This window comes from Pezoporus wallicus, unplaced genomic scaffold (genome assembly GCF_028554395.1).
Source record: "Pezoporus wallicus isolate ANWC-B61680 ecotype Strahan unplaced genomic scaffold, APGP_CSIRO_Pwel_v1 contig_8673, whole genome shotgun sequence".
Lineage (NCBI taxonomy): Eukaryota > Metazoa > Chordata > Aves > Psittaciformes > Psittacidae > Pezoporus > Pezoporus wallicus.
The window spans coordinates 669,893-697,096 of NW_026637196.1; the positions used below are offsets into that span (position 1 = coordinate 669,893).

The 27,204-nt window shown below is 40.3% G+C and overlaps 1 protein-coding gene and 1 long non-coding RNA gene across 4 annotated transcripts; one reads left to right on the top strand and one right to left on the bottom strand.

The window, feature by feature from the left end:
• Positions 1-4,084: 4,084 nt before the first annotated feature.
• Positions 4,085-27,180, bottom strand: GANC (glucosidase alpha, neutral C). 3 transcript variants are annotated; one of them, XM_057403922.1, is made up of 24 exons: positions 27,026-27,180; positions 25,936-25,998; positions 24,591-24,699; positions 22,836-22,963; positions 22,138-22,320; positions 21,230-21,275; positions 19,860-19,926; positions 18,420-18,516; positions 17,686-17,866; positions 17,190-17,343; positions 15,746-15,981; positions 14,725-14,791; positions 13,748-13,827; positions 12,704-12,847; positions 12,209-12,305; positions 11,749-11,850; positions 11,006-11,249; positions 9,274-9,338; positions 8,182-8,258; positions 7,105-7,179; positions 6,555-6,668; positions 5,898-6,010; positions 5,237-5,340; positions 4,085-4,355 (listed from the first exon to the last, which is right to left on the bottom strand). In XM_057403922.1, exons 1-24 carry the CDS (start codon positions 27,052-27,054, stop codon positions 4,246-4,248), a joined length of 2,685 nt encoding a protein of 894 aa, XP_057259905.1. In that variant the 5' UTR covers positions 27,055-27,180; the 3' UTR covers positions 4,085-4,245. The 3 variants fall into 3 exon arrangements, 2 of the variants coding, with proteins under 2 accessions (XP_057259905.1, XP_057259904.1); XM_057403921.1 differs by having other exon boundaries at positions 14,725-14,851; XR_008971516.1 differs by lacking the exon at positions 5,898-6,010 and having other exon boundaries at positions 4,312-4,355; positions 14,725-14,851.
• Positions 13,477-14,891, top strand: LOC130596390 (uncharacterized). The gene is made up of 2 exons (XR_008971517.1): positions 13,477-13,813; positions 14,804-14,891. It is a non-coding gene; the product is annotated as an uncharacterized LOC130596390 (long non-coding RNA).
• Positions 27,181-27,204: the final 24 nt, after the last annotated feature.

Sequence of the window (27,204 nt, forward strand, 5' to 3'; positions counted from 1 at the left end):
GAAATCAGAATTTATTCCTTGATGTGGAATGAGATAATCTGTTGGCTAACTCCTGTGCCTGGGTTGTCGTATCTACAGCATGTGTGTGTGAGTGTCCAGAAGGGACAAGCTTTAACCCGTGTGATCTAAATATAACTACAGGCAAAGAGTGAGAGGGAGGGCAAGCAAGAGGGAGGGGGTTAGTGAGATGGTGTCACTCTTCTGTGTAGCTTGTGCCAAGCCCAGGCACATCCTGGGACAGGCTCTGTGTGCAGGCTGACTCCTGGTTCAAGCAACACATCTTCTTCTTATGCAGAGAAAACAGTGAAACTGGAAGCTGAACTGCTGCTTTGGGAGCATGATGATAAAGTACTGCCAGCCAATAAACTAGTCCTGACCCTCCTGAAGGAACTGTTGTTATTTGACTTGTTTCTACCCTTTGCTGCAGAAAACAATAACATAGTAATTATATCCTGTCAGATATATAGAAATTTTTACTAGCAGAGAATTTGTGGCTGCCCCATCCCTGGAAGTGTTCATGGCCAGGTTGGACGGGGCTTTGAGCAACCCGGTCTAGTGGGAGGTATCCCTGCCTGTGGCAGGTGTTTTGGAACTGGATGATCTTTATGGTCCCTTCCAACTGAAACCATTCTAGGATTATCTGAAGATAAACACCTAATTGTGAAAAACGTAAATATTTGATGCTACTTAAGGCAGGTCAGTGCCTGGCTTCTCTAGAGAGCAGCTCACCAGCACTAAGATTCACTTAGTGATAGCTACCTCCCATGTAAAAGGCATCTTTTCATACAGGGGCAGAAAAGTTTAGACAGGGCCCAGTGTGGAAACCGGGCCATTTTCTGTGTGCTAGGATATCCCAATCTTAGAAGATATGTCTGACTTTGCACATTTAATGTCACGCAACAGTGGGATGAGTGACAAATTCAGAGTCTCAGTGAAAGAAAAATTAAACACATGTTGCTCTTCTCTATAACCCAGTTCTTTAAAGGTGACGTTGTTTGTGTCAAGAAAAGCCTCCTAACAGCTTGATTTCACTTTGATTGGGAAGTTCTTAAATCATGCGATGACATCAGTGTTATTTTTGCCTGATGCCACTAGTCTCTGGCTCATGTACACATTACTGACATTCTGCCCTAGTACTATGGTGTTTTCAAAACCAGTGATTCTCTTTTCTTTCTCAGCTATTTGCTTGGCTTAGGCATTTAAAATCAAGAGCACAATGGAAAATCTCTACAGCTCATTAAAAAAACTCCACTAGGGGAACTTATAACAATGACAATATAGTTGGCAAGCTTGACTAACCTCTAGGAATACTAATCCTCAATCTTCTAACAATGGCCTAAATCCTTTTCTTTTTATCATGAATACAAGCCTTCGTGCACCAACAGGGCTATCAGAAGAGATGGATTCAACTGTTCGTGGAAATAGAAATTCAATCACTTCAGGGTGGGTTGCCCCGATGCAGAATTGATGACTTCCTCAGTACATTTAGGTGCAAGGATTGAAGGTTTCATATTCGACATTGCTTTGCAGGACAGCTTGGCAGAGCCATGTGTCAGACTTTCCAGGATATTTCAGGAGCAATGCAAGAAGTGAGATCCAAGGACCTCTTGCTGCACAGCTTCAGAAAAAATACTCATTTTGGAGCCTGCACATATGTTCTTTCTTTCATATTCTTCCTTCTTGCCCAATAAAAGAAATAATCTATTACTCCTTGTACACAGAGCTCTGTTTTGGGAAGAACCGCAAAACACACCTTTGCCCTTATGAATTAAACCACCTTTTGCAGCTAAATTTGTTTAAAGCAGAAGTATCCCAATAGCTGACCTGTTCAGACAGAGCAAAAGTGAGCAACATGGATGATAATATTTCTATTACATTTTTTTGAAGTTTTATCTCTAGTTGTTTTCACTGATTGAATTATTATTTTTTTAAGATATTCTATACATTTCTTTCTTGATTTATAGTATAAATATGTGCAAAAGAGTATCAGTTGCTACAAATATCAATACAAATTGTATTCTTTGGAATTTATTTCCTTGGATCTAAAGACACAACTACTTAAAATTTTCAGAACCAATTCCTATTGAAATCCATAGAAATTAGGCACTTCATACCACTGAAAATTTGACCCACTACTTACTGTACTGCAGTTATCATAGTGAAAGCCAGAGTATAAAAGAAGAGTCATTCACTTCAATCAGATACGCTTAGAAGAATACTTAGTAGTTATTCTCAACAGTAGAGAGGTATTGGGAAGGAATAACGCATGTAACTCACTTCATTTTACTTTATTTCACTTACTTTCCAATTTCAGAAATACCAGTTAAAACATTTCACTAAAATGCTAAACATAAGAAGCAACTGTCAATTATGCTTAGAAGCAGATAGAAAAATAGGATCTGTCACAAAAATAGGGTCTGTCTCTCTTGTTACAGATGTAAAAGATCTATTTGCTACTGTTCTACCTGGATTATCTTGTCTGCATTAAGCACAGCAGCATTTAGGCTGCCAGTTCCTGGAGCAGAGACTCACATGGTCTGCTAGAAGGGGCTGACAAATAGAGGAACTCTGCAGAAGAACCTAAGGGTCTGGTGGGGAACAAACTGTGCCTGATAGTCAAAGCAGAGTACTCACAGTTTGCTCACACGCTTGCTATTCCCAGAAATCTGCCCTGCAGAGGACAAACAGCAGCAGGTGGGAATGACTGACCAAGCACAGGGAGAACTCAGTAAGAAGAGTGGGGAACAATGTACAAATGGACTGTTACAATACCTTTAGTTGGTAAAAATGGTGACAATCCTTTGTTTCCTAAGAGTTCATCTACTGATGTTTCCAGAATATACTTCCTTACCTTGTTAAAAGAATTTAGGTAAATTTTCCCTTTTATATTCCCAAAACTCAACAGATGCCATGTTCAGGTTTGACTCAAAGCAGAAATGGTTTTAAAATAATATAGTTGACAAGTGTAGCAAATGGAAAGGGCAAACAACTTGAGCTGTGGAGCAATTGTAGCCTGCAAAAAGAGATGTCTGATATGGAAAGGGCTGTGGCAATAAGCAGGACATAGGGGATGTGGCACTTGGGATGCCTCCTAGTTTTGAAAGAGAAGAAAGCATCAGGACACACTGGTTCTGTTTGCAGAGATGGTGTGAAAAGGAGGCAAGGGAACATTAGGGTGAATAGGCATGAGGTCGGATGGCTAAATGCAGAACTAATCCCATTAAAAATTTGCTTTATAAATACCAAGCTCAATTCTCAGCCAGATAATAAAAACTGACCAAGAAATTACTAAAGTAAGTGCAAAGAAAGCCAAACCTTGGCAAGAGCTGGAAGATGTGGAGAAGAGCTCTCTATAAGCACAGTTGCTTCACTGGACTGTATGTAATCAAAGACATTAAATCATCCAAAAATGCCAATTCTTTCCTAACAAAAGGCTTTTTTAAAGTAGTACTTGCAGAGAATGGGGAGCAATAACATGGAAAATGTTTCTGCCTAACTGCTACCTTAAGTCAGTATTGCACATACTCGTGCCTTTTCAAAATCCAAATGCCGGTTTCAAAGCCAGCTGTTGGAGAGAACTCCCTGCACTCCCACATCACTGTCTTTTACTATCATCCAGCTGACTGGTACAACCTACTCAAACCTTACCTTCAGTGACTAAACTGTTTAACTAGCCTGTTGTTTACTTTCTTGCAGACTACCTAATTTTGCATTGTCATAAGGACTGGAAAGGGGAAGTGTCTGTAATAACAGTGGGTGGCTCCTTCTGTGCTTGTTTTCACAAGGCAGCTTGCAGGCAGAACTCTGCTGGTAAACCTCTGTATCTGGTATATCTACTGATGCTGCCTGTCAAACTGGCCCAGATCTGCTCAAACACTCCACTGAACACTGGGATGTCTAAATATTTACATTAAACCCCATGCCAATGAGCCACAATCTCACCCCATCTATTTATGAATTTTTTGGTGCAAGTGAAGGTAGAACTCAGTCTTAATGCCTAACCAAAGCTAGCCTGGAGCAGACAGTAGTTAGCTTTTTTCCCCAAAGATACAATCCTAGTGCTGTAACTTTTGCTTGAATCCAAGTTTAAATCAGTGCTTTAAAGGAAAATTGTAGGAAATGTTAATTTGGGGGTGTTGGTGGGAAATATGCTCCTTGATTCGACTGGATTCAACTTCACGTTTTAAGTCGTACTGACTTCCTCTCAGCTTCTCAATGAATTCTCTGCAGAAGTTGTGTCCTCTTTCAGTTGATGCAAATCTTCCAGTCAGCAGCAACACTCAGGGCTAAATTTTTCAGTGTCAGCGCAGAGGTCTTCGTATCATATGTGAAAACCACTTCTTTTTGTTTCCCATCTGAACAGGACAACAGAATTTACTACATGATTTAAGACGAACCCTTCTGAAACACAGTTAGGCATGACCCCCTCCAGTTTTTAATTCAGCCTGTCCCTGTCACTGGTGAACTCCCTGCCACTGGTGAAAAGGATTGAGTAAAAAAGAAATAGTATCTGCCCAGTATTCACATAAGAATGCAACAGACCTAGGAAAAACGACTTTTTTTCTCACTGTTCAAACTACGGCACTATTAAGGATTTTTCTGGAAAAAAATATAGCCCTTGTTTCAGCATAGATTTTCCTCCAAGTATCCTAAAAGTCCTCTCGAGATTGGCAACTGGGGGAATAAAGTCCACGTCCACATAATTCCTAAAGTGAAGGCACATGCTCGGAATGCATCCAGAAATGATAAGCCGTTTCTGTAGATGCATGCCTACAGACAGGGGATCCCTCACACCTTCTAGAGATTCCCACATAGTCACGAACTCCAGGCACTTTTGAATGAGCAAGAGAACAGAAAAGTAATTCTGGTTTTGTCTACAGTTTCCTTTTCTAGACTAGGCAGGCTTACACATCAGAGCATCCTTCATTTGAAATGCTATCTCTGCTCATATTCTGTGCAGGATAAATTTATCTGAACTTGTGAATTCTGAACCACTTTTACTGATGTATCTATTGCCTTACAAAGCAACTGTTCTTCAGTTCTGCATGTGTTATTAGTGGTGTGTAGCTGATGGCTCCTGTTACTAAATTCTGTCCTTGATATCAAAAAGGTAGCAATCAGAACTAACCAAAAATGCTCCCCATGCTGTAACACATCAGTTTTGCCACCTCTAGTAAATGGCAGCAGAGCAACAGTATTTGAAAATATTGTAGTAAAATAGAAGTCAGGTCATTACCTTTGGAACAGGCTGTCACAAAAGTGGGTTGCTGTCCAAATCCCAGAACTATGACCCGCTCAACCACACACGTAGTTTGGTATTGTCCACATTCATCTCTGCAACTGGAAAATTATTTCATACATTATTTCAAACATTAGTTACCATCCATCAATAGAAGTTCAACATCATATAATCAAAGTACTACTTCAGTCTCACCCTGAAAGTTCCCTTACTGGTTTCCTTTCCTCTATTTACTTTTCTCCTGAAACAAGTTAAACCTGTTTGGCATCTCTTTCCTTACAAGCAGATATGATATTTTTGGCTTTTAGGTTGTTTCACTCAACCTTTGTAGGTTATGTCCTCCTGTGCTGCTTTTCAAGTACTTTTCTTGCATATTTTACCATGCTAACACATATGGTGCATTTGTTGGTGACTTTTGGAGACTACGTGTAATGATGTCTGTGGTTCCCAGACAGAGTATCTCACAGCTTCATGTGTTGCTGCCCTTAGACTTACGCAGAGCATGGTTTACCTCTGCAGTTTTATGACAGATTCTGCATGCGCTGGGACTTTACTAAGCAATTTATGAGACCGGTATATTTGTAAGAAGGTCTCATAGACTTGAAGAGGCATTTCCAATGACAGTGTGTTGGTGGCTTTTGTCCATAATTGCTGTTACCTGGAAGAAAGAATGTTCTTGTGGAAAGTGAATTTTCGATACAGGAACTGCTTCTTGTGGAGATACTGAAATGAATGCCCGTCATCTATGTAGAGCTCACCTATTGCACAAGCCTGTGAAACACACCAGATGGATTACAAATCAACAGCAGCTTCTACTGCTGGGCAACAAGACTAAAACTGTTTCAGTATGTTATGCTTCATATTGAAGCATGTGTGTTTATTTTTCTTTAGCTACTTGTATCCCCATAAGGCTCAGGGAGTCCAGCTCTGAGAGTGCTTGAAGACTTGGACATCCTGGTTTTGTAAATTGAGGTGGGTGCCAGGTGTCACCTCATTTATTAGAAGAGACAGTTGTGGGAAGTTCTGTCTGTGTCCGAGGGGAAGTCTGTGGCCTGCTCCTTCTCTGCTCCTTCCTCCAAGGGACTAGAGGAGGGCTGAGAAAGGTCAGAAATATGCCCTGCTTCTGCTATACTCAGATAGTCTCACTTTGAGGGAATGGTGGTGGGGAGGTGGGACACCTCCAAGCAGAAGTGGAGGAGAACCATTTGGCATACAGAGGTATATATCACTGTGCTGATGAAACAGGCAGCAAGGACCTAAAAAAGTCACATGGAGTAAAAGAGAACTTTGTAAAAGGAACATCATCTCCAAGTACCTCTGTGTCCAGAGCCACGTGGAGTTCGTAAGAAGTATCTATCATCCATTCAGTAGATTTTCCAGCTGTGGTCTTCAGAGGTATCACAGTACCCCCCCGCTGGAATACAGGAATCTGCAAGAAACAAAGCCAGGGTAGAATGGTTCTTATTCTCTGATCATAAAATTCTAACTTGGAACAAGGATAACTGAAGCTGGCTCTTATCAAGGCTCAGAAATGAACTTTTACCACAAGTACATAAAGAAAACTATTCAACTAACAATGGGAATAGTAGTAATCTTCCTGTATGTGTACAAGTGAAATATCTTTGCTTGGAGAAGTCAACCTTGTATCATCTCAATTTTCTATACCACCAGGACACATAAGTGTTCCATCTAAGAAGAAAGGAGATGGGACTTTTCTTCTCAACAAAAGCTATTTTAGATTACATTCCTACAAGGAAACTGAAAAGGCTTTTCTGATTTTGAATGTTGACAAAACAAAAGCCTATATGTTTGTTTTGGGTGTTTTTCTGCTCAGTGAAAGTAGTATTTTAAAAATACAAACATACATTCTCCAGTGTTACTGGGATCTTCAGAGTGCCTGGATCTTCCATTCGTTTAAATTTCCTGAAATCATACCAAATCTAGGAAAAATGAAAAAAGAATGAGCATGACATACATGGCAAGATCTGTTCCCTCTACAGATGCAGTTACTCATCTGCTTAACCTTACTGTCACTATTCCTAACAACTAGAATAAGCGTATGTATATTGAAGAGAAAATTAATAATAAAGTTGCTGATAACAGGTCACAAAAAAGAGCTACATCTGATATTTCCTATGCACCACATCTGCTAGCGTGTTAACTGCTTCAAGTGTGCCAGGCAGTCAATTCCAACAGAGATCTTGATAAAAATACTTGTCTTGGTTTAGAGGGCCTAGGCTGTTCTTCTTATACTGAGAAGAATTCTAAGCACAAGGCTCTGCACTGCTACCATCTTTCCTCTCATTCCTCCCTAGTGTCAGGCTTTCTCTTAGGAACTATTTTCCCAAATTCTTTCCCTTCCACCTCTCAGCTGCTGCAGCCAAACTGCTCTTTGTAGCAGTGGATCACAGTGCCATCCTGTGGATGATATCTCTATGTGTCAAAGTCTTTGCTGTGCATGTCCCAGGATACTGCGGTTTGTATTTCCTTGTTATAGTTTTCCTCGGTACACCTTTCCTCTGATTTCCTTATGACCTTTCTCCAAAGACCCCTTTTCTTGCACATAAAAGAGAAGTTTAACCCAAGGAAAAACATGTGAAAAAAGGGGAATTGACAGTTTATTGAAGCTGTTTTTTTGATGTTCCATGAGAAGTGGCAAGCCTTGAGGGGAGATTTAAATTATAGGAGACATAAGATTTGTGCACCAGCTCTTAGAAAAGCAAGAAAGTAAATTCACTATGAGCCAAGCATGCAAGGTATTGAGATGGAAGGTACTGAGATAGAAAGTACTGAGATGTAAATTGCATTGAGATGCAAGGTATTGAGGTGCAAGGAAGGTGCAGAGTGATAAAGAATGGCTGTCTGGCACTTGGCACAGCAGCAGTGCTCAGGAGTTATCTGATGGGGAGCTGGAAGGTTACTATACCCGTATTCATCCTCACCTCCTGTGATCCTGGAAGCAGAACACTCACTGCTTTGGCCTCTTTCTCTGTGACTGGATGCACCAACAAAGCATTTCCTGGAGCAAAACATAAACATGCTGTGATTCTCAAGGCTGCATCTCATCAGAGCAGAAGCTGGGGGCCCTGTGGTTGTCAGCCTCCCATAGCCATTTTAGGATCTTACTTGGGCACACCATATGCTTAGGTTCCCTTTCTACTGGAAAAAAAAGTCCTGTAGTGAGCTGATGGCTGCTTGGGTCTTGCTCTGTCATGGCACTACGATGGAGCTGCACTGTATGCCTCCAGTTTGGGGCACTTCTGAGTCCCTCATAGTCTGAGAGATGGCTGCCTGTTTGCTCTTTGGTTGAACAAAAAAAATACACATTTTTAACCAAAAGAGCGGAACACAGGAATGCCTTTGTAAAAAGCCAAAAATAATTCTGTCTAAGCTTACAGAGCTGGGGATGGTGGCTCTCTACTCCTTAACAAAATACATTAATAGACTGTACAGTTTGATGAACTTCTTCCCTCCTTGCCCACTGGCAATGCAAGTTGAACTCCCAGAGTCCTCTGAAATGCTCTGCTTCACCACACTTAGCTTTGCTGCCTACCTTGGTCAGACTTTTGCTTAAGAAGTGAATGTCCCTTATTTGAAAGCCATTAGAAGGCACTCTTTAGCCCAGAGGTAACAAAAGAAATTGAAATGCACCATTTTCCGAGAGAAAACTGACTTCAGCAGCCAGCCATATCAGAGTAAAAACCAACCAGCTCTGGGTGGTAGTTGTTTACTACTACTGTCATTTCTGAAGCAGACTGTGGTTTAGCTGCTAAAGGGGACTTCCATGTTTTAGGTCAAAAACGACCATGTTTTTTCAAAGTCACTAGTGACACTGAACTCAGGTTTTGGATCTCATATGACCCCTATTTTCAAAGTGCTGTTAAAACTGGGTCCCTTAAAGAGGTCTCAACTTCTATATTCAGTTACAATATAAAAGCATTGGGTGAAGTTTTCAAGTCTTCTTTTCATCCTGCCACACTCACTCAGCTCAAAATTTAATTCAGATGCCAGAGAATGAGAAGACACCTGCTTACCCAGCACGTACTCATTTTCCACACCAAAAGTTTCTGTGTTCCCTGGAAACTCTACCCAAAGGGGCCTGTAGAAAGAAAGATAGTGGGATTCAGTTAGTTTCTTCTCTCCTGCCAGACTGTTCAAGGCCTTCTGGCATTTTCAGGCTCCATTTTCTCCCTCTCTTTACAAAGTGCAACTATCAAGAACTGAAGATAGGGCAAGATCCTCTTTGGTGCCTTAAAGTATCCCTTTTGGGTCCCTAATGAGAGTTCCCAGTACAACATGGGTTAAGACACTCCAATGTACCTATGGTTTAGTTTCCTGTAGCCTCACTTCCTTCCTTCCTACCTTCTTCCTTCCAAACTTGCACTGCACATACCTTCCTTCTAGCAAAGGAGAGACTAATGAGCCTTTCTGTCAGTGTATCAGCAATGCTGACACCTGATGAGCTAGTCTCCGCAGCCCTTCCTCTTCTCAGCAACTCACTGCTGCTTTGATAGCATGTTTCCTCTTGGTCACAGCTGAACAACCTGCACCAGAAGTTTGTTTTCAGTCTTTCTCAATAAAAGGTAGCGTAATAACCATCTGCTTACAGAACAGGAGTTGTATATTTAAAGTCTGAGAGATTTAACAATAACAGCTCATTCAGAGACAGGGTCTGGGTTTCCTTACACAAAAAGCCTGGCTTACTTGCTCAGTCATAAGCATCCACATGTTCACTGCAGCTCTGCTGTTCATGTGCTTGCTAATGTGACACGTTTTCCATTCTGCTTGTCTCAGTGCTTCCTCTCTAATTCTGTACCTACTGCAGCAAATCTAACATAATTGAAGCTTTATTTAACTTTGTGGGCAGTGCAGATATCATCATATGCTTAATTTCAAGACAGAAACCCACTGTCTTATGTCAGTACATACAGCAGGGGCATCTATGCCTATATAATATGCAGACAGATGCTCACATTATGCCTGTAATGCAAATCATCTTCAAAACTCCAAACACTCAATCCTTATTAAAAGACCTTTATGATTTTAAAAATTAGGAGATGTATTGTATTTGCATAACGATACATAAAGGTAAACGAGTGCAAAAAGACAGTTCTAGGGCAACCTCAAAGACACAGTGATACAAAAGAGATAACTGAAGTTCATTTCTTGCTGAAAAGATTGTTGCATTCAGTTCCACTGAGGCACTACTTTCTTAGAGGTTAGAGAGCAGCAGAACAAAAACTTACTTTCTGATTTAATTTCTGTTCTAAATTATTAGATTCTCTACTAAAAGAAAAATTCTAAAAAATACTGCAAAGATAAACAATCAAATTATCAACATGAAATAAGCTTATGTAACAGCTGTAACAAATATTTTCCTAAGGTGCAAAATGGTCTTTATGTTTTTAGGTCAGGAAGTTCTGACTCCATTAAACACTTTTTAAAGTGGGGGTTGTAATACTGTATAATGTTCTGTATCATGTCAAGATGTTTGGAGTCCACAGTACTTTAAAATATGTTTAAAGACTGTACAGTGTTTACTGAAGTAATGTATTCCAAGCATCATTTGGAAAAAAACCCAAACCACAACATTTCCCGAGAACCTACCAGAGCTTGCAGAATGCATAAAAATAGAATTTAGTAATTTTTATGTGTTTCTTCAGTAGTTAATTAAGTAAATACACAAGTAAGAGACAGTCATTTAACTTCCCTCCTCCAAGCAACTTCTCGAAGATAATCACTAAACCTCCTGACTTATGTTCTTACCTCATAACTGGTTCAGCCGCTGTGTGTGCCCGATAGAACAGTGTGTATAAGTATGGCAGAAGGACGTAGCGCTCTCTAATGGCTTCCCTGATGATCTGGGTGTTCTTCTCCCCAAAGAGCCACGGTTCTCGCCGTTTGCTCTCCATGTTAGAATGACCTCTGAAGAAGGGCTGGTAGGCTCCAGCCTGATACCAGCGAACAAGTAATTCTGGTTCTGGATCTCCAATAAACCCTCCCACATCAGCTAGATATTGCGCAGACAAATAAAAATACACAGTTTGGGAAATGATTCTATTAAATTTGAAGTTCTCCTCTAACAAACATTCCAAGTGTATAAATCCATGCATTTCACAGGCTGCTTTGCAGTTCTGCTGTTGGGCAGCTGCTTGTCCAAATAGAAGTGAAAAATTGGCATAAGAAGTTATCCTTTAATGAAAATATCAAGAGAGCTTTTGGAGGCTGAGTGCCTTCCCCAGTGACAGAGGACTGTCACAGTGATGCTATGGAACACCACCTGAAGAACGCTGCTCCAGATGGAATGCAAACACTACATAAAAGGTAGTGGAGAAATGCTGGTGAGTGCCAGGTTATTGGCTTCCAAAACCAGACTGATCTGTAAAACTGCTTGAAAATGCACTGGCTTGTTGAACTTTCCACCATCCGTGTTGAAGTCTGTCTTGGGATACAAGCTGGGTGGCACCAGTGATTTATGCATAGTGAGCAGCTCCAGCTAAATGCCTTACCTCCACAGAATGAAATCCCTGCCATGCTGATGGTGAGAAGCATTGGAATGGATATTTTTAAGTAACTCCAATCTGCTGTGTTGTCTCCAGTCCAAACTGCCCCTGGAAATATCCAATTTCAGGAAAGTTTGGTGTATGCAGTTAAGGAAAGAAGACAGGAATGGTCACGAACTGCTGGTTAACTGCTGCTGATTGCAACTTTTTTTTCTTTATACGTGCATGCTCCTGGAATATGCACTAAAAGCAGGTAGTGGTTTGTCACAGGACACAGGTTGTTATTCTGCCTTTAACTTGTACATAATTTGAGAGCCTGTCCCGATTTTTTTGATTGCTTAAACTTTCATGAGCTCACCATGTCAGTATCTCTTAGACATTTTTTGTCCTCTCTAGACTTAACTACTACACACCAAAATTCATAGAACAAAGCAGCATGGAAGGGGTCCAACTAATTCTTACTTACCATACTTCTGTGATCCAGCAAAGAAAGATCGTGTGAGGACAAATGGTCTCTCTTTCCCTGAAGACCGTTTGATGAGTCCTTCTGCAGTTGCCATTTGCTGAAAATTATGAATATAAAAGTCAGGAAGACAAAGTCTACAATTAGCATATTTGTTACCCTGCCTTGTTAGCCTTTCCAAGGTGGGAAAATTAAGAAGTCTGTACCCAGAAATTATATCTATTATTAAAGCAACACTTTCATATTAGAATGTACTTGAAAAAGAATAAATCTTGGGCAGTCACAGCCAGTGTAATTTACATTTTTATGGCAGAAAGGCACAGATGTTGTCACATTTTCCTGTGACCAATCACAGAGTTTACTTTAAATATAGCAGTATCCAATATGACTGAGTTTCAGTCCTTTGTGGAGGTTACAGAACACCTACCACTGTGTAAATTACCACATTAGACATACTCCATGAAAATAACTGCTGTTTTTTGTTTCCAGATACTCTACCTGGTAGAATCCATAGAGGTTGTGTACTTCGCGATGCTCCCAGTTGTTATAGTGCACAGCATCTTTCTGCATGGTTAGTTCTGCCCCTTTGAAGACTGAAGGCTCATTCATGTCATTCCATACAAAGAGAATATTAGTGGATCCCTATGACACAGGGTTACAATTAGTTCATAAAAGAGTCATTGCTGTAACGTAGTATGTTTGTCTTTAGGGGATGTCAGACCAGTCTGGGTTATGAGTAGAAACAGCAGCAGCATAGCAAGACATGGCATTTATATTCCTGTGGTCACATGAAAGCTGCCAGTCATTCATCTCATCTCTCTTGGTGGCCCTTCTGGTCAGGGTGGCAGCCTATAAGCCCGCTTGATTTCTGCAATTCTGAGAAAACTCAGTAGATGCTTGCTATTCCTGCCTTCTGGCGAGGGAAAAGAGGCAGCAAAAAGAGAAGTATTAAATAGCCATGAGGAAAAAATCAAAAGCCTGAAAGGAAAAACTGAAGAGGAAAAGTAGCAAGGGAAATGTCTACTGCACATGTCCACTAAGGGAATAGTTTCAACAACCCTACTGCAAAGCAGAACTTCAGGGCAGGACAGGTAGAACTGGAGGTGTTCAGCAGTGTTCACCCAGACACTTTCAGCACTAGGCAGGAGTGCTGGAAGGAAGGTCAGGGTGAAGTGACCATGAGCTATGAAAGAGCACTCCCACATCACTCCTCCTGTGCAATCATGATAGTAAAAGCTGGAAATGCAGCACCTGTATTAAATTGTGAGTTGCTAAAATGCCTGCAGTTTGTCCATCCTGCTGCTGCAACTAAGCTAGCGGGTTCACTGGAGGCATATGGGTTCCAACTTTCTTAGGGTAGGCAAGTCCATGGAGAAAATCCTTCTATGGTACTTCAGTGTATCAAGACATTTATATGATATATAGCTATATGGCAATAGAGCTACAAAAGCCATCAACTTGTTTAGCCAGCAGTTTATCTTCTCTCTTTCCCCCATTTTCAGGCGTCTTAGGATATGTAGATCATAGCAAATAAATACAAACCTTGTATGTTTTGAAGGCAAATTGATCTGCGTACCATTTTCGCACTTCAGGATTGGTGAAATCCAGGTAACAAGAGGAACCTGTGGACGTGGGAGATCCCAATTATTTACTTGACTTTCAGAGCAAGCATGAATTGTCTTTGCACCTAAATACAGCAGCCCAAGGCTAGTATGCTTTCAGTAGGCAGCGATAATGTTGCTATTGTTTCTGAGACAAAAGCTCAAGAGCAAATTCCAGGCTGATTTGGAACTCAGTACAGCCCTTGCCATGTTCTGCAGACCAACACACAAATTCTGGAGGTCTGAAGCTCAGCACCATGTAAGGGTGACTGACAGCAGTTTGAAATATGTTCAGATATGAACAAGACAGCATCCCTGGTATTTTAACCTCAAACAGGAAAGTGTTGCTGAGAAGCTGAATAACTACATCCTCCCATGCTGCTAGAAGTTGTAATATGTCCTTGATTTTTCCCATATTCATTCCTTTGCCAGGACTTTGTGGTGTTTCTGACTGTAAAGAAGGACAACCTCCTTTGCCTCCCCACAATGAGATCTCCTCATGAAAATAACACCTCAAATCACTGTATTATGATTGAATCAAAATCTTCAGTATCAGGGTTCACTTAATTTCATCCAGACTGCTTGAGCTGTGCTCACTACAGCAGGCTGTGACTTAATTTCTGTTACCCAAAACAAGTAGGGAAGATAGATGGCTCCTCTGATTGACAAATGCAACTGTTTTAGTGCTAGGCACTGGGACTATCTGCAGATCCAACAGATATAATGAAGTTGTACAGCTGAGGCAATCAAAACACATGACTGTACCAAAGAAACCACAAAGTACATGAAATTATGAACATTTATAAAAAATGAATGGAATGTATGAATTTAATTCCACTTCCATGGGTTCCAATTACGTTACTCCTCAGTATTTTTCAGATAAACAGCTTGAAATGTTGAGACAGAGTGTTTTTTTACCTGGCCAACAGATGCCCTCAAAATCTTTCCCATTTCTGTCTTTCACAAAATATCCCTTGTCTTTCGCCTGTGAATACAGGGTATACATGGGATCAACTTTAATGTGGGGATCTACAATGACGACAAGCTGCCAGAATAAGAAAATAAAATGCATGATTAGCATCAACTGTACTGAACAAACCAGCAAGAGCTCACTTTTGATAAAAGGCAGATACTGATTTCATTTCAGATAAAGAAGGTAGCTGTATCACTAATTTTAGAAAGCATTTACCAGTTCTTGTATATTCTGTGCTAGACTTATGTACAATAGCTGAATTTACAATGAGGGCATGAACTCCTCTTGCCCTTCTGAAATAAGATCCCAAAATAAAATAGTTTGTATAGCATACAGCAGCATGATTTAAACATCAATGCATTGTATTTTGCAGTTACTTTCTGCTGCCATTAACTGCCTTGCTGTAAAGCTGGGACAGTACTCTAGCTCCAACTGAGGGACTATGAAGCTTGAATGCTATTTCAACAGTACCCTGTTCATTGATTTTGGGCAATCAATTCTACAGTTTTTAGATATTAGATGTCTACATTTTAATACCTCTATAATTCCAAGGAAAATATAATTCCAAGGAATAAACTTAAGCTGTAAAAGCAGAAATAAAGACTAACTAAGCTATCAGACTGCACATCAGGACTACACGAGAAGGAAAAATATTTAGTTTATGGTATCAACATAAAGGCCAAATCCCAGTTACTATAAGCAGAAAGTAAAAGTATTATCAATACAAAGAAAAGCTGAAGCAAGGGTAGCAGCTACCAATGGTGAAAGCTCACATTAAGTGGAAAAAATTTCTGCTGTGCCCATTAAGAACAGCAGTAGGCTGCTTCTGTAGATGGAGCTTCATTTAGGTCAGGACTTAGCCTGATGGTCAGGGTAGAGATAAACTATGAAATAATAAAACAGCATGAGAAGCTGACTTAAACAAGACAAAAGAACTATTTTCTTTCTTCCTACTATATTATTTACCTTGCGTTTTTTCTTCCTGAGATGTTCCTGCATCTTTCTGGGGTTCTGAAATTTCTTTTTGTCCCAAGTAAAATACCTCTTGCCATCTGTGTGCTCTATGTCCAGCCATATCACATCATAAGGAATGTCATGTTCATCAAAGCCAGCATCTACTGCCTTGACATCCTGCTCATCCTCATAATTCCACCGGCACTGATGGTAGCCCAGAGAAAAAAGAGGGGGCAGGGCTTGAGTGCCTAGGAGAGTATGTGAATGAAGATAACACTGTTAACACCCTTCACGATTTTAACTAGAGACTCTGAAAAAGTTAACATGATTAAAATGTATCTGTCTGGAGTTACAGGACACTGGCCTAACTGAGTCTAGAGCACGTTCTCCATACCAAAGTGACCGAACCTGTGAAATAACAAACATGATGAGCTCAAAAGCCAGAAAGAGCAGAGGGCTGTAATGATAATACAAGAGTGAGACAGAACTTGCTGTTCTAGGACACTGAAGTGTTACCCAACATAGTTCTATTCTTTTTTTTTCATGCAAAAATGTTCCAGATTAGATTAACTGCCATTAATGCAAATAATTAAATAGATTTTAATCAGTAAGAATGCAACTCCTGTGACTACTTGGACTTGAGTAGTGTAAACAGGCCTGCAGGTGCTCCAGTACAAGGAGAACCATGGGACTGTAATTGTTGGGATTTTTTTAAATTAGGAAACACGTAGGTATGTACACATACAGCAAAAGGGAGTTGGGAAACTCCCCCGAGCATGTGGAAACTCCCACATCTGCTTAGCTAGATCTTCTTGCCATCTGGCTCCCTTCCTACTTCTGTGCAGCTGAACCACGTTCCATAACATCTGCGCAGCAGACAATCATTGCTAATAGACTACGGAACTACCAGGGATGTTTCTGTGCTTTTAAATCTCTTTAGTTTGTAAAGAATTCTGCTTTCATAAAATGTTAGTCCTCTTGCCTCCATTGTTTAGTCTATTACTGTGCCTTTTAGTTCTTTCCTAGACCTGCATGCCATCTCTGCTCCCCTCCCTAATGGACACACTGGACAGTTACCTGTCTTCTTTGCTCTCCAGGATACACTACTTTTTAACTTCTGCCTTTCCTCATTATAAGGTGGCCTGTCTTGATAGTGACTGGCAGTTCTAGCTCCCTGTGTTTCCTCTCTTCATCTAAAGGAGCAGTTTCTGATAGCAGTGATTATGCTGACTTCTCCCTTAGGGCCAAGTTTGACCAGCTGCAAATGCTACGGAAAACAAGGATGAAAGTCTGTCTTCACAAAGCACCAGCCTTTGCTCTACCAACCACAATTTGGGAACAATTTGCCTCCTGCACACAATGGGCTAGGTGAATATTAACCCACTCTTGGGTACAGCATGTTCCTCAGAGAATCTCCCAGGTAAGCATGCCTTACAGACTCCAATTATGTGAGTACCTGTCAGTTGTGCAAACTGCTTGAAGATATCAAATGCAGTGGGTCCCATCAGAAGGAAAACATCAATGATCCCGCTTTCTGACATCCAGCGCACATCAGTTAGAGGCACTGCTCTCTGCTTAGCTGTCTCTGCAGCAGATCCAGACAGCCCATGCTTTGAAGGAAACCAAGGTAAAAAGTGAGTATCTCTGTATCAAAATTTTGTACAATGAAGGAGTGAAGATGGAAACCCACAAAGTTCATTAACATATCCTTGGCAGGTATTAGGAATACACACAGAATGTTTTTTACATATCCTTCACAAATTCTTTACCTTGCATACTGCTTATACAAAATAAAGTAATAGTTAGCCATAGGAGGATATGAGGAAGATACTGACAATTATTCATAAGGGAGCAGAAGATAAATCTCCAATAACAGTGTTACGTTCCTGTTGGCCCTGCCCTGGAGTGCCTTCTTTCATTATTAAATCCTGAGGAAAGTGAGCAACTCTCACCTCAGCTACTGCCTTTGTACTAATATCCACCAGCGTTTCTGAAGAGTTCAGCCAGAAGATCCCTGTAGTTCTGTTAGGCTTGTGTGCTAAGAGAAGTGGCACAGAACCATAAATGCCTATTTTGTCATGTATCTTGTGGCCGAAGATATCCAAATTATAAAGCCGGTAGGCATCACCATCACTAGGACAAACAAAGATGTGTTTGTTATATGTAAGCATCCTGCACCAGGCCAATTTTAGCTCTATTGCTGTTCCACTAAACTGAGTGAACACACTGTACTAAGGTCCTTAGTTTAGCACACAGAGCTGAAATGCGGACAGCCTAGATTACTGCTTTTTGCTTTAGCTATCTGAATCAAACATTTTTGCTGCCAGTGAGACTACTGTTCGTTTGCTCCAAGTCCTAAAATATGAATTCTGAACTCTTCTGTAGAGCTTCTAAGTTATGCTTAAACATGACCAATCCTGCAATTCAGAAAAAAAGAAAAAAAGCATGAAAGATGGAGAGAGAACAGAAAGGGTCATTCATGAAATTGCAGAGTGGGAAGGGAAAGCAGAACAACTTACTTCACATGGACAGGGGCTATGATTTAGTTTGCTGTATCATTAAACTAAAATATACACTATATACTATACATATCTCAAGCTGTTGCCTGCATTAAATTTTTAAGACAATGTTACAGCTCTCCTCTATGAAAATAATACCGCTTTCAGTAGCAATCCACTACCTTTACCTGGTGTTTTTGAGAAGGAGTCCTTCTGTGCGTTGTGGTATTCCATAGATGTGGTCATATGCATGTAAAGAGAAGTCCATCCCTACAGAACTAGGACCTGTGGGAATAACATTAAAAGAGAAGACCACAGAGTTCCATTCTCAGGAAGCAACAGAGCAGAACAACCTATCTAAAAAAAAAAAAAAAACATCAAAAAGCAAGTTTTAATAATTAGCTCTTTCATACTTGCTTTCAACTTCACCTTCATTATTACTTCTGTAGTATAGAGGTAAAGTTTTGAACAGATTTTATTGTATTTATTCTGATTTTGATCTGCTTAAGAAGGTAAAATGGATCACTTTAACAGGAAAAAAAAACAACTTGTAATAGGGGGTCACATCTTTATTCTGTAGTGAAACTGCTTGAAATTATCTCCTGTTTCTATCCCAGTATCTACAAGCCAAAATTTGCAGCATGATGGTACAGCAGATTGGGCTTTAGACTCAGAGTTGCCTGTTTTCTACTGCTCTTCTCTTCAGCCTCAGCCAGGGGAGAAGCATGCACAAGAGCCTCTGCCAGTGATAACATCTTGTCACATTAGTGAATCCAGATCAACTTTTGGCAGGTGACCAGAGATCCTGTAGACTGACAAGCAGTGGCTTCAGGATCCAAACTTGACCATGTGGACTTTATTCCTCCAACACAGAAAAACATGATGCTGGCCTAATACATCAGATACAGTATGAACAATAAGGGCATCAACTTCCTGCCCCTCTGTGTCTTGACTGTCAACTGAAGAAGCTCTTGTCACCAGAAGGAAGCTCTTTCAGACTTCCCTCTCACTACCGCAGCTGCTGGGTAGTGCTGGTTACTATAAAATTCTGCATAATAGTGGTAATGGACAAAGCTAATGAACTTGATTAATGTAGAATACAACTGGACAGACAGCAGATCATCATAAATTTTGGTAATTAATAATTTACATTGTATTTGAGCTACTGACCTACACGTTTCTACAACCTTCTTATTCCTTAAGACTGTTCAGTGTTTTCGGTTTTGTAGTCACCACTTACAAAAGATTTTCTCTGTGACAATTACTAATGCTTAGATATCATGATTTCTGATATGTCATGAGAATAAACTACAAGAAAAACCTGATATCACGCATTATATACCAGTCAGCCAATGCAGATAGGGTTATCCTGTGTCAAAAATGGTGCACAGTGAGCTGACTAAATGGGTCACATTTAATGTGTTCTTTCCTAAACAAATATCTAATGAATATTTCCAGTATTTTTGTCAGATTTGTTACCCATCACTGATATCTGAGAGGCAAAGCAAAAGGAGTGAGCAAGATGTTTATAAACATTAAGCTGCTAAACAGAAAGCAGACATAAATACAAATGAACACAGGTATATACAAAGTTGTAAAGCAGTTTTCAGAACTAGACTGATTCTTACCGTGAGCTTTGATATCTAAGAAACTGCCAAATTTCTCTTGCCAGAGACCCAGATCCTCTTGTTTCTCCTGCATAAACAGAAATAGCGAAGCTTTGCAAATGCAAATGCTCACACCATGTACTTCTAAGAAGAATATTTACTCACATGAGATTTGTACACTGTTAACTCTTTTATTTGCCAAACATGTTTAATATAAAGAAATCCAAAACGCAATTCAGATCCTGCTGCAGGAATTTACACTGAAGAACTGATATGCTAGTGGAGCACAAATGCACTCTCCTAGAGTATAGGAGTAACACCTGAGGTCTTGGATAGAACCATAGAACAATAGAATAGCCCAAGTTGGAAGGGACCCCAAAAGATCACCTGGTCCAACCTTTCATGGGAAAGGGAGCCCAGATGAGATTGTTTAGCACCCTGTCCAATTGCATCTTGAAAACTGCGAGTTTTCTCTACCACGTCCCTGGGGAGATTGTTCCAGTGAATGATTGTTCTCACTATAAAAAATTTCTTTCTTCTGGATGCTGAACATGATTGTGAAATGCAAAGATTGCATGGATGGAACCAAACAGGAAAACCTATACAAACAGAAACCAACCCAATCCCTAAACAGTAAGGGTCAGATAACAAAAAAAACCTCTCCAGACTCTCCAGAGTCCTGTATGTGTAACCAATACTTCCAATCTCCTTCAAATTTTCAGCTTTTTGCCCTGCCATTCATTGTCCTAGAATTTCCACATTTTGCAGTGTCTTTCCTGGTTTTCTTTTCTACATTCATGCCAGAATAAGCAGACTTGGCCTCTTGCAGCTGTGTGACTTCCCTAGAGCACGCACGCTCCCTGTCAGAACTCAGAGTTCAGACACAAGTATGCTGAAGGCAGCATAGCCCCTGCCATTTATAACAGGATAGTGGAGTAAGCAGCCATCTGTTCTACAGGAGGCTAAAATTATATCATGGACATAACTCAGCCTCCTGAGAATACTCATATGTGCCCATATGTACTGCCAGGACCTGGTCTTTTTTTCAGACAGAATATTACTTCTGTATTAAGCATGAATGTATGTGAAGGCATGTCTTTTGGACTGTTGAAAGGACAAAAGAGAAAGACATTCTAAATAAGAAGGCCAGGGAAAAAAACATTTTTGGGCTAGATCTACTTGACTGATGCCTTCTATAGCCCTGGTAAAACACATAAATCTTTATTCAACTGTGAATTTGCAAAATATTTCTATATGAAATACCAGATCTTTTTTTAATTTCACTGGAAAGTGGTTAGACTATATCTGTAAACACAGCAGCAGAAGAAATGAACATATGATCCTCCTTTCTACAAAATGTTCATGCTGGAATTGAAATAAGCATGAGTTACCTTAGAGGAATCACTTGCTGCCTCCTCATTTTCTGCTGTAGGTTTTCTAGTGAAAACAATTATAAACAATCAGGTCATTGTTAATGTAAGTAAGGATTTCAATCAGAAAATTCATTTATCATTATGCATTGCCTTAAACATTATATTAGAGTTTTGGTGCTATTCTGAATATTGATGTCATAGTTGAGAGCTCTAACCCTCAAATCATTTTAATATGCAATGTCTTAAAATAACCTTTACTCCATATTTGAGTTAGATTGACTTCTTAGCCTTTCACATTTATTTCTATCTGCATCAGCATTTCATCCACACAGATCTCCACTTCTTTGTCATTCTCTGTTATGGGTTCTCTGTTAATTACAATTTTTGAAATAATGCTCTCTAGGAGAGATGCTTGCTATGCTCTTTTTCTAGTCACGACATGTCCTGCACTGTGTTTTCTCACCTTTCTAGTGCTTTGCAGTGAGACTGACCTGTAAAATCTTCCCGCTTGTATGGCACATTATAAGTTGAACAAAACTTACTTTAAGAGCTTATATGGTGAATAAAACTTACCTGAGGAGTACGTTTAGTCATAAAAGGAGATGAAACTAATAACTCATCATGTTACCATCACTTATTCCCAAGAAAGACAATGGGTACCAGGATACTTTAGTATTTTACAGAATTGGCCATTAAATTAGGTTAACATTTTGCACATGGCTGCTGCAAGGGATTAGAACAGTCTGGAGTGAATTGATCTGAAGTGAGGAAGTTAAAACTTCACCATATTACTTAGTGGTATGAAGTAGAAGGAAAGACAGACTTCAGTGCATAAGAGCTTCTATCACAGAAATTGCAGTTCCATAAAATTGTCTTAGCTACAGCACAATCAGTATATATTACAATGTGACAGACAGATACTATACCTGTCACTGGGAGGTGGTTGTAGATGCTCAAAGTATAACAACCCATTGGAATTCATGCTCAGTACAGCCTCACCCTTGGACTGTAGCTCAATCTGGAAGGGGTTTGCTGTGACTTGAAGTTTGCAGTCCTCATTAACACTTGACAGCACCAAAATACCTGCCTCATTCTGGGATATGAAGAGTCTGGCAAATAAAAAGCAATGTCAGTTTTATAAGAATTATCAGCATTTGAAATCCACTGTAACTAATAATTACTTGAAACAAAATATGGGCTGAGAATATCTACATACATTAGAAAAAAAACAAAGCTAATTTTGAGGCAAAGAACTCCACAAATACATGCTGTGTTCAGGGTTCACTGCACAGTGCAACAGGTGGCTAGAGAAGTGCAGTGAAAACTATCCAGTTTGAGTTCCCTTCATAACAGGTAATGTTTTAGGTAAAAATGATGCATCATAACAAGTAGGCTATTTTCAAGTAGTTTTGTCACATATGTAAGAACCTTGAGGCTTTCTCCTGTGTATTTAACATGAATTTTTGAAAATTTAACTACATACATTTTTATTTTCTCTTCCCATAATAACTTTGTATTATATAGAGACAACTGTAGTGTAGCACAGATGAAGGAGAAGCAAAACAGTCTTGCAAATGAAGCTGTGTAAGTTACTTAGGTGCTAAATCATCTTCCCATCACTTACCTTTGGGTGGTAGGTTCCTTTATAAGAACATCACGAACTTTGTATCTTGCTCTGAGAGGAGATGCCTCATCAATTTTAAGCCTGAAAATATTGCCTTCTATTTCACAAATTTCTACTTGTAGAAGAACCTGGAAGCAAACAAACAGATAAACTGGCAGGGATAAAAATTACTGACTTGCTTTTCAACTCAACATCACCAAACGTTTACTGTCTGGGGAAAAAAAAAACATGCCAGCTTTCTGATTTAGTGTTCTTTAGCACTACTGAGCAACAATCATCATCCATATGAATTTACACCAGCTAACTCTATTTCTCCCCGTTGAAGAAACAATTATTTTTCAACAGACTCTTTATCTTCAGGTCTCTCTTGTCTAGCATTTTGCAGGTCTCTCCACAAGCAGCACGGAAATCAGGGGTAGTATACATGAATCTTGAAGTCCAGACAATTTCACTACTGTGCAGCCAATGTAAGAGTGGGATACTACAGAGACGTGGGCTTTTTGCAAAATGTCAGTGCTGTGTGTTCTCTAGTAATTCACTTCCCCTGTTTAAGTTTTAACCTGTTACCCCTTGTTCTATCACTACAGTCCCGAATGAAGAGTCCCTCCCCAGCATCCCTATAGTCCCCCTTCAAATACTGGAAGGCTGCTATGAGGTCTCCACGCAGCCTTCTCTTCTCCAGGCTGAACAGCCCCAACTTCCTCCGCCTATCTTCATACGGGAGGTGCTCCAGTCCCCTGATCATCCTCGTGGCCTCCTCTGGACTTGTTCCAACAGTTCCATGTCCTTTTTATGTTGAGGACACCAGAACTGCACACAATACTCCAGGTGAGGTCTACCTGAAGTACACCTAAAGAAAATGCATTATACTGCCCTACCCACTGTAATTTGCTATTTAGAGTGGGAAGTCATTCTGTTCTAGCTCATACAAAATGACTCATTTTTCTTCCATGGAAGATCCCTACACCACAAGTCTATTTTTTTCCCCTGTTTTTTCCCTTTCTTAATCTCTCCTTCTGTGATACACAAATGTCCCTGAGGAATTCTGGCATACGTTTTCCCCACAGAGGCTTCAGCCTTTCATCTACCCTAAAATCTAGAAAAAAAAAAATAGACTCCTTTTTCTGTGCTGATTGCAGAGAAGGTCAGGATTAACAAGAGAGGCAGAAAATATATTTATGCAGTGTCTATATAGTATAGTGCTTCAAGCATGGAAGAGAGCTGTAGTTCCAAACTCCTGCAGTCTGAGCACAGGTTAGGTTGCCTGTTCTCTGAGTGAATGTGCTAGCTGCTACCCTGTTCAATTAGAAAAACAGGAGACATCCCTCTTCCTGGCTGTCTTCTTAAATGCAAAGACTTCTTTTTCCCCAAAAACTGCCTTTGTGCAAACACAAGAATACAAAGGCATGGTTAGGAGGTGCTGGTCTTCTTATTCCTTTACAGAAAAAGAATTAATTATTATGGAATAGTGGAGAAAACACTGAATTAAAGACATTTATTTTTGTTTTTCAGATAGAGTTCTATTCAGATTTTTCATTAAGTTGTTAATGATTCCTTAAAATACCTGTTCTCCCTGACCAGTCCCAAGCTGTCAAATAAATACTGACCAGTAAGGTCATCTTTAGACTGATATTTTGCCTCATATCTTAAATATCTATCACTGCAGAACCTCAAAACCCGCAAATATTACCAGAATTGTTGATAATATTCACTGCTCTTTCTGTAAGCACCTTCTTATGCTGGGTGGGATCTCACCTTATTCTCCTCATGAATAATTTGGAATTTGACATTCTCATCACTCAATGTGACTGAATCCAACAACGCTCGATAAGAGGATTTTCCAGGGTGCAGAAGTTTCTGACGCCTGTCAAGACAGAAAATTATTCTGGGTCACCCTGATTGTTGTAGCTTATATAACACAGTGGGACACAATATTTTTCAAAATGTTTACATAATAATTTTATCTTGAAATTTTTCAAATGCAATTATTATCAGGGCTTCAAGTCAATGGAAAATAGAAGTAACATAGTTCTGAGCACACATACATGTTTATGAATGAGATGTTAGAGGGGTTTGCTCACTCATCACTGCTTTATATGGGTTTGTTTTAAACAGTAGTAGTCTTAATTCAAGTGTCCAACAAGATTCTCAACTGTCCAGCTACATTCTTCTTCTTCTCATTACCCCAGAACTTTCAGCTGAATAACTTGCTCTTCATTTTCTGTCATAAAACCCTGCTTCACCTGCAACCCCCTGGTGAACAGCTTCTACATTCTGTGGTGATGAAGCAGTTTATGTTTGTAATTTGTAACCTCCTGAATACACCTTGAGGAAACTTTTTCAATAAGCTTGCCGATTACTGACCACAGCTTTTGGCCCTCATGATGTTTTTAGGACAGAGATCCTAAACAGAGGTTCTTTTAACCATTTGTAAAATGCTCCTTGCTAAGCCCAGGTCTTAGGAACTATTTGAAGAAAAGTATCTTGGAGGCTACCTTGAAGGGAGCCTTTTTCATTAGTAAACTGACTTTGTTTCCTTGCAAACATGTTGCACAAATGCAAGCAATTAGACAAAGGATTTCTTTCAAAAGCAGAGCAAAGATCAGACCTGATGCTTGTCAATTCGGAGCAACCTCCTGCTGAGAAATTAGATGTGTTAAGTTAAAATGGTGACAGGCTAGAAAGGGCTGGTATGAAAAGAGGAAGGAGTCCTGCTCCCTATGGCAAAATGTTATTGGGTTTCTGAACCTAATTTCCTGCAGAACAGAAATTAGTATCTGAAACTGTAACCAATTATGTCATGACTAATTAGCAATCATTCCTTTCACTTACATAGCAATAGTTAAAATATTGCTGGGGCTTTGTCAGATGAGAGGACTGACCTTTGAATTTTAACAGAACATGTCTTATATGTAAGCTTCCACCTTTTAAAATATGCTGATTATTACACGCTGAGAGGTGAGCGGAACACTCACTTTGAAAGATAAATCCTGAAAAGTAGCAGACTTATGTGCAACTACTTCCTGCATCTTTTAATACTACTGGTTTAAAAACCAAAACCAAAACCAAACGAAACCTACACTACAATTCTTCTCCTTACCTGTAAAAAGCAATCTGGTTGCATTTCTTAAAGGTGCTTTTGTCCACAGCCTCATCTTGGACACTGGAAAGAACAGATAAAGAAAATGTTTAAACCTGTTCACTAGATACCTGCTGAATAATCAGATGATGTGGGTCCTCCTCAAGTGGAGTAAGGATTCAAGAGGGTGCAGACAACTCTGGTGACATAAAATGTCTTGGACTTTGAAGTACTGTGTGTAGATACAGGAAGAATGTCTTACACATTTAGTTCTATGTTAAAACATTTCCTTTTAAACTGATAATTTTGGCAAACAATTTTATTTGTTTGCTTGAACTGACTTTCAGCACTAGTGAATTCTTGGGGCTTTGCATTTTCAGGCCAGATCTCACTCTGCAGTCCTTACAGTTAAATATTACATTGCAGTAATGGGAATGGAGAAAGAGGCAGGATTGATAAAACAGGAGAAACCCTGCACCCTTCTCTTCTACCTGCGGTGGTACTTCTACTGTCCCTGCCGACAGCTCTATGTTATTGCTAGGCTTGAAGTAGCTTTTAGATCCATCAGGTAACTGTTTTGGCTTGCCTGAAAAAATGTACTGCCAGTCATGTCTACCATGAGAATACTGCCCAGAACGTGCTGAGTTCAGACACGCATTGAAGAGAGTAAGTTGTTAGCACTGGCAAAGAGATGATACTTATTAATTATGTACATTCAACATATAAAATGCAGGTGGCAGCCATGAAGACATAGTCTCATGAATTAAATATTAACAGACCTGGATTATTATTAGAAACCCCGTAGTAACCATACATTTAGGCAATTAACACTTCCTATTTTTGCCTGAAGATACACATGCACTTTGGGGTTTCAGCACCAGGTCTGTGGGACTCTGTTGCCGTATTTGACACCCTGGAACCTGACCACCCTTCAGCGGTGCAGCCTGTGCCCCAACTATCCTGCGCATTATGAAACCTGCTCCCTGCTCCCACTCCGCGGCACCAGCACGCCGGCCCCGCACTCCCCCGACTCTGGGACCTTGCGGGGCCCGGGCCCGCCACCCCGGCAACACCGGGAGCGAGGAGAGGGCCGGCCACCAGACAGCGGTACCTGACTTCCAGCGGCGGGACCACCTCCATGGCGTAACTGCCCTGGCGGGGAGAAGGGGTGACCGCCCGCAGGGGATGGCGGCAGGGCCCAGGAGGTCCCAGAGGAAGGGACGGCCGCCGGGGCAGCGGCGGCGCTCCTCCTGAGGCAGCCTCCCCTCTCAGGCAACACGATCTGTCACC

Excerpts from the sequence above, each read along its gene's own strand:
- GANC (XM_057403921.1), bottom strand. The coding sequence starts at position 27,054 with ATGGAGGTGGTCCCGCCGCTGGAAGTCAG. Across the intron at positions 25,999-27,025 it reads GTCCCGCCGCTGGAAGTCAG|TGTCCAAGATGAGGCTGTGG; the intron begins GTACCGCTGTCT and ends TGTTCTTTCCAG. Across the intron at positions 11,250-11,748 it reads AGGGATTTCATTCTGTGGAG|CTGATGTGGGAGGGTTTATT; the intron begins GTAAGGCATTTA and ends CGCAATATCTAG.